This window comes from Phytophthora infestans, genomic scaffold, assembly GCF_000142945.1.
Source record: "Phytophthora infestans T30-4 supercont1.35 genomic scaffold, whole genome shotgun sequence".
Classification (NCBI taxonomy): Eukaryota; Oomycota; class Peronosporomycetes; order Peronosporales; family Peronosporaceae; genus Phytophthora; species Phytophthora infestans.
The window spans coordinates 628,240-636,138 of record NW_003303724.1 but is presented as its reverse complement, the minus strand read 5'-3'; the positions used below and the strand labels follow the sequence as shown (position 1 = coordinate 636,138).

Below are 7,899 nucleotides of genomic sequence, written 5' to 3'. Positions count from 1 at the left end.
AAACGGAGGGTAGTATTTGGTAATAAACATATTATGCAACGTGTCGCTGCTCCCCCGCTGAGTGAAATGTGACGAGGCCTAATGTGAACCGGTTGAGCCCAGCTGATACCGACTGAGCCCGGCTAGACGAGAGTCAGTGCCGCGTCATCACTTGATGAGTGGCTGGATTTATACGTATAGTCGGCTTCCTTTTTGCCCAAGAAAAAAATAAACTGATACTTTAAGAAAAAATCAAGTGTGGTGTCTTGCATTGGCACTGAAGCACTAAGCAAAAAAAAGTGTCTAAGTATGGTGTTTAAATTGGTGAGTCGTACTGTGATAGTGTTTAAATTGGTAAGGTGTAGTGTAATGTAAAAAGTTATGTATTTATAGGCACATACACAGATACCTGTATCGGAGACATTGGAGCATCTTCTTGTCAACGGCTCCCACTGCATTTGCTCCGCACAACATTTCAAATACAAGTAGGACGTACACGCCACACTTGTAGCTATCCGTTTGTGTGCCGAGGCTAGATTCGTATAAACGGGTGCGGTAACGCTTCACACCAGCACCCGGAAGCAAACTTACCAGAGACCCGGCAACAGCCCGGATACTTGCCATGTATCTTGAATGCATCGGGTCGTACAATAGTATCTCATCGGTAGCAGAGTTGACGATAATTGCACACCAGTGGTTCCCGCTACAGCTCATCGGGATAAGAATGCGTTGACTGAATACTTCATTCAATACAACACGTAGCGCATTTCGATCCGTTCTGATGCTGTCATTTCTGGTGATGCTCACAGAAGTTGGGTTGATCATAACTACCATATTGACCGTTCCAAATAATTTTTGCATGGCAGTCCACATAGTTGTGAATTGGAGGGATCCCTTAGCAGAAAAATCGAACACATATATCTAGACAGTCAAAAATACGCAATAATGTTAACCTAAATAATTTGTGGAGGATAAGTTTAAGAAGAAAAAAAGGATACGTACCTGCTCGGACAGAAGCGGCATTGATTTCAACTTGGCAGGCAAATTAAGATCGGTTTCAACGTGAAATGACGTATCACGAAGTAGTGACACGTCCACCGAGGAGATCCAATGCAGCACGCGTTCAACAGTCTGAACGGCAGTCAGTGCCCGATGCCACTGTTTCATTATTGAGAGCGTGCAGGGCACAAAAAAATGCCTACACCCACCACCCCAATTGCAATGTTCTGCTCAGCCAGCCCGCGCCGAGTCCGTTGATATGCCGTCACCTTAGCATCGCATTTTCGTAACAGGTCCCATGCAAACACCCGCGTAAACTCACAGGCATTTGTGATTGGTTTTCCTGGTGGTAGCTGTGACGCATGGTGTGCAATTGGCGGTTTTGGTCGTCTGTCAAACACGAATTAGTTAAACTGGTTGAGTAATTGACCTGCTGACTCGTATGTAGCCTCTCCAGAAAGCGCCTCTTTAATCGAGTTGAGGGACAGCCGTTTTTCATGCATGTCCGAATCACCTCGGGCCATCTCGATTGCGATACTTTTCTTGGCCTTTTTTGCTTTTGGTTTCTGTTTTGGTCGTCCACGAGGCCTCACCGGACTTGCGATATCAAAGTCGGTGGTGGGATCCACAGAAAGTAGCTGAATTTCACAGTCGTGCGACATAATCTCTCTTCGATACTTAAATGTATCCAATTGGTTGCTCGGGGTACCCGACTGCGCAGGAACCGCACCCGACTCGCCACTCAGTATAACCGACTGGTCAGGAATCGTACCCGACTGGTCATTCAGTGTACCCGACTGGTTACCCGACCTCATTTTGTAGCGCACAATGTTGCACAAACTGACCTTTACCAAAGACATCATGCGCCATAAACGAGAGGACCTTATACTTGGACACACTGGTCCCGTGTGTTGCATCCATGAGCAGAACCTCCGGAAAACGGCCGAGCAACTCGCGCATTGACTTGGTTTGGAACGTGATATACATAGCCATTTTCTGTAGACCCTCAAGAAATCATTTTGCTAAGTTTATCAACAAAATAGCTCCATGTAGCGTAACTTACCTTCCCAACCGTTGGGTCGATAAAGATTCTGCCAACATTCCCAGGATTCTCGCAGAACTCCACCATCCATTTCTTTTATCTTTTTGAGCTGGTGCTGGAAGATTGTTCTCTTGCCTTAAGGCGCTGGACGATGTTGTGTACATCGCGAATAGAGGGGTTGCATTTAGAACGCTCCTGGATAAACTTCGGGGTATTCTTTTTCTTGGCACCCGTTTTCCAACACCTCACCCTCAATGGCGGTTTGATTCGATGCATACTGCTCGTACGTCCGCCGATTAAGGTTATGGGAATGCTCCAAGTTACTTTTCGTGATGAAGAGTGCAAAAGCCCTCTTATTTTTATCTGCGATACGAACGCAGACGTTTACCTATTAATACGCACAAAATAACGCACACCACGAATTAATCACTAGGCTAACAATGTCGTCATTAATACCCAAGTGAATCAGTACCCGACTGGACCCAACTGGTGCCCGACTGACACCCGACTGGCAAAATACGTACCGAAGCCTCGCAGCCCATGGGCCTTGTTTCCTGGCGTGGTCGCTTTCCTTGCTCTCGCGACATGTATGCGCCAGTATGCGTACAGATTAGCTTCTGAGAATAGCTCCCCCACTCCGGCAGAATCAGCGATGCACTCGAGTTTGTTGATTGGATCTTCTTGTTCCGGTCCAAAACTGTATTGTTGGTTCGAATGCGAAAAAGCTAAATGAATGAAGCGTAAATATCTGTCCACCTTCAAATGAGCTGTCTTATAGCGAAAAATACATACCTGGTAGCTGTTCCTTTGATACTCCTTGAAATAAGCGTCGATCTGTTCCCACGACTCAAAGCACGTGTGCGTGAGAGGTGGCCCCAGCACAGTTCGGCCAGACCCGTTACTGAAGCTGCTTGACTGCCCAGCCGGCATCTGATTGGTGCTATCACCAATTGAAACGTCCCTGTGCTCATGAGAGTCTCTCACATCGCGAGGGTCAACGTCGCTCTGATCACTCTGGTCGCTTTGGTTATACGAGGCACTCGGCTCGCACCGCTTCCTCCCTACCTGGAGCCGGGGGTCCATTCGCCACGATAGACGTCTCGCGCTTGGCACGCGTCGAGCTATAAACGAATGGTTTTAAATGGATAAAAAAAATATACGTGTATACGTTGTTCGGATGAAGCATAGGGCTAGGTGGCATTTCATCGATGAAAAGGGAGATGGGCCAGCCGGGCACGATAGTCACTCTCAACTAAAAAATTTTTTTTTTTTAATAATATCATATTGCCTCAGAAGAAAATATTAGGTGATATTTTTATATTAACTGGTCTACAGGTGATATTTTCACAATATTAACTTTACCGATTTTGGAGTTACCATTAACCCCTGGTATCGATACCTAAAAAAAACTTGCGGCTTGAGTTACGTAGTCATCTTGGAGCAGCACCGAGCGCCACCGCTAGACGCGCGTTGTCTAGTAAGCGAATGGCATCACTCAAATTTCCTAGCATCTTGGTAATTGGAGAAAGCAAATCTGGCGTAGAGCGTATGCTCACAATTTGAGCTGTCGTGGCATTCCACTGAAAGCTCACACTGAGTGGCACGACAAGACGCTTCCCCAAAAGCTTTTCCGCGAGTGGAGCGAGTTTGTTGTCGGTATCAACGAGGTGTGAGAAGCTGATACGCATCAGTACTTCGGTAAAAGTGATGAGTAGTTTGACAGATGCAAGCATGGTAGTGCTGCCATCGTATGTGAGCTGTAGAAGCTGCACCGTCGTTTGCGGAATGAATCTCCACTCTTCTACAAGGGCGTCGATACCAAAGCCGCTGTTCACACTAACATCCGGAGCCATAACTCGGTGCAGGAAGCTCATCTGAACCTGGCCTTCTTTCGGTTGTTTGGGAGAGTTAGATATCTTGGACCCGAGTCGAAATAGTCGATAGTATTCAGCCACGACACTCCAAGGAGTCTCCTGGCTTGAAGTACCAAAAACGAGGCACTTGTAGTGTAACTCGAGCCGTTGAATCTCGGCTTGCAGACGTTGCCTATCGTGTTCCAAACTCTCTGCGCGCTGGTCGATCTTTTTGCGGTAGCGTTGCTGCGTTAGCCGCCGATTCTCCCGGAGCTTGTTTTCTGATTGAACAATGGCTTCCAGTAGCTGTGGTGTGATCTTGTGGCTTGGTATTTTACCACAAAGAGTAGTCATCGCCATCCTGATGCGTTTATCTGCCAAACCTAAGGCCGAAACGGGAGACGAAACCGTGGGGGTACGTGGAGTTACATGGCAGTAAAACTTTCCTGCCGCGTCAGCACTAGCTTCACTTCCGCGAATATAGCGAGTAGTGCCCTGGGCATGATGTCGAGTTCTGAAGCGCTGGTCACGGGATGGGTCGTAGGTACTGTCCATTTTGCTGAAGACGCTCTTGGTGTGGCAGATTGTGGAATGCATCATTTAGTTGATTCGAGTCAGGGAGTGGCAACGCGCAGGCTGTATATTGTCTACACTTTAAAGTATCGACAGTACATCATAGATAGTTGATTCAAGACACAGGGTATCAGTCATTCACCATTAATATTCCGCACTATATTAGTCACGCTACTGTGCATCCTGACGTCATCTTCTCTCGTTATCCAATAAACAGCCCTCTCGGATTGCGACCTACTGTGTTGTGTTGCGAGTCGCAATATGCGAGGAGTAACACGGTGTAGGTTTGAGATTGAGCCGTTTATCGCAATCAGATAGCGCTGTTTACAGGACCATGAGAGGAGGAGTCACATCTGGAATTTTAAAAAGTCCTTCTTACTGTAAAAATGTCACGGTTTTAAAAAACAACATAGTGGCACTTCCAAACTAGATTTGTTTTCGTATTTCTTTTCGAGGGTCTGTTGGCAATTCCCGTCACACTTGTTATCGACCCCCCCCCCTACCTTGACATCTGGAGTCCTTGGATTCAAGAGTTGAGATTTCCGTGAAGCGACTTCCAGCTGGGCCCAAGACAACTACCAACGATTTGCTTATTAAAGCCAACTCGATCCGTCCAAAGTTCTAGCAACCTGCGGGAGATCTCGTATCGTTTTTTACAAGCACTGCCACGGATGTTTCATCATTACCGACAAGCTAATGGTGCAAGTTTCTATCGTCTATGGAATGAGCTACGGAACGGGGGTGGCGGAGCGCTTCAACCGCTGTGACGATGTGGAGGCCCCGAATCACTTTTTATCTTTCCTTACCGATTCTTCTTTCGTCGCTGCTGTGCTTTCTTATTTAGTTCTCTGAATCGTTGGACGTTCCACATCATAGAAACTTTCAACTCGGCGATGGTATTTCAACTTGAAAGCAGCTTTACAGACACAAGTATCTATGTGTATACTGCGCTGTATAAAAGAGAAGTCACCAGCATGTGACGAGTTAAATCTTTGCGTTTGTGAAGATGAGGGAGTACCATGATCACTACGGGAACTTCCATTTATTAATATTAGACATACATTATTTATAGCATTGAACTTGGGTAATAGGTACAAGTAGTAGTAGCGTGTCCTGCGTTAGACTAGTTTAAGCTAAGCAAAACTGTTAGTTCTATAAACTTCGATAAAGATAAAGGTGCACTAATGATCTTGATAAGATTGACTGCAGTGGCAGAGGAACTCATCGCCTGCTTCTACCGACTCGTGGTACAGTTCTTCATTAAGGCATTGTAGTTTATTCAGTTGGAAGCACTCGTTGTTCTGATCATGTATGTAGTGAAGATCAATAAATCTATTACGACAAATAGTGAACTTAAAGTTATCGGATATCCGCTAATGCTTTTTCAAGCATCATGTTTTCTAGCATCGCCACAGCTTTTACCAAGATTCTCTTTGATTTTGGTTTCCAGCAGACGATGAAACGCCTTTACAATCGACTCTTGTGGTACAGAATCGGAAACGTGCACCGGCACGCGATGAATACTCATCTCGATCACTGTTCCAGACTCCATCACGTCGGCCGAAGACACCAGCCTGTCTCGTCCTCTTTTAGGCCGCACAAAATGCCTTCCCCTTGGAAAATATGTTTCCAGCCGATCACAACGCGTTTGTCTTGGATGAACCGTCTAGCTACGTACCAGTGGGATATCTGCACCGTATCCCCAGTTTCCAACACATTTGTGTCGGTGAAGCTCACAACGAGCGTGTTATTCGAGTCCTCGACGTTGTGGTGCTGCACGTAGCTTTGCTTGTCGTTGAAAAGATGCTCACCAAGCTTCCACAACGTGTTGCTGGTTTCAGACACGGACGACGGCAGAGCTAGTTTGGATCGCGGGTAGAAGAATTTCACTCCACCGTCGAGCTCTACTGTCTGGTCAATATCATGAGAATGGGACAAGTCTGTAGCCTTGAATACTTCATCCGTGTACAGGTAGTACCTTGTGTTCAGCTCGTGAATGTATCTGGCGAACGGTGAGGCTGTTCCCGGACAACAATTGGGCCCGTGCAGCGTTTAGTTAGGACCTCGCGCAGAATGTCGATGTACGTGGCTTGGTTGTTTATCAAGAAGCGAAGCTTCTGCTGTTGACTTTCAGCCGTATCACGTTCAACTCGTAGCCGACTAGCAAGGTCCCTCCAAAGAAATAGCCCCGTATACCAGCCGGCATTTTCTTTTGCCTTACGCTCCTTAGCCCTCTTCTCCAGGCGCAACAGTTCTTTACGCAATTCCTTTTCTTGGCGCCGCAGGTCCTCACGGAGGGCTTTCTGATCAATGCGGTAGGTTCGGCTCTTGGCTATCAGCTGGTCTTTATTCTTTGTGGGTTTGACATTTCGCTTAGGCAGCTCGACAGGCATTGCAGTGGGTTCCTTGGATCTTAACAGGACTTTGCTCTTCTGAAATTGCAGTCAACGCTTCGAAGCGTAGCTGTTTGAGTTTTGAGGGGGGCTCAGACTCTTGGAATTTTTAGAACGGCATTACAGGTCGTGGGATGGAGTTATGTTTAGTCACGCCTTTCATCTTGGCACGCATGCATACTGTAACTTTCATGAATCATGATAAGCATACCATAATGAAATAGAGTGGTCAGGGTATGTAGCCTAAACCGTTTGACCTCGATGTATAAGATACCCTTTATCATGTGACATGATAAAGGTGTACCCCAGCTTAAATAAAGAGTGACCCGTCACTGTTGTGGACACCTGGTACACGGTACCAGGTGCTCTAGGAGCCAGTCATGGCAAGACTAATACTTAGCTCCACCTAAGGTTTCCTCTAGTTTGTTAAGAACCCAAGCTTACCTTACTTATTAATATATCAGTCTTACATCTACTCTATCAAGTAGCAAACCGTTCCCCCTGAGGTCTGGAACACGTGGACTAACGTTCACTCGGGTATATTTACCCTTAAGCACTTCCTCTGTGCAAGGTGCTGTGTGACCCCGTCACACTTAGTTGCACTCGTAGTCAATCCTACACCTTCGCGTGTAGATTGAGCTACCTGAACACTCTGTGCGCTCAGCGTTTGAGCCACGATGGACCGAAGTGAGGTTCCTCGGTTGAACGACTCACAGTACGAGTCTGTTAGGAAGATGGGAGGCATCTTTGGACAAGATGTCCCCCGCAGCTTGGCGGTGGCGACGCCTATCGAGCAACACGAACGCGTGAGTGCGTTTGAGACCTACGAGTGTAGTCTCATCGCTCACGTCCACAGGAGTTTGGGGGCCTCGATGGCCGCTCCCCAGGCAACCAGGCCTAAGCCGATAAGGTTGGAGGTCCCCGTATTTGAGGGGAAGGAAGGAGAGAGCCTTCACTTCTGGGTCCGTGAGGTGGAGATCGCCATAAGGAGGATCTCATCTCGGACAAGCCACTTCGGGTGGCTTTTGCCCTGGCCAACCTTGGTGGACGTGCCAAACAC

General features: G+C 47.1%; 1 protein-coding gene across 1 annotated transcript; it reads right to left on the bottom strand.

Annotated features, from left to right (window-relative positions):
• Positions 1-5,997: 5,997 nt before the first annotated feature.
• Positions 5,998-6,839, bottom strand: PITG_15237 (uncharacterized protein; the record flags this gene model as incomplete). Its single annotated transcript, XM_002898639.1, has 2 exons — positions 5,998-6,464; positions 6,668-6,839. The coding sequence occupies 2 exons, from the start codon at positions 6,837-6,839 to the stop codon at positions 5,998-6,000; spliced, it is 639 nt and encodes a 212-aa protein (XP_002898685.1).
• Positions 6,840-7,899: the final 1,060 nt, after the last annotated feature.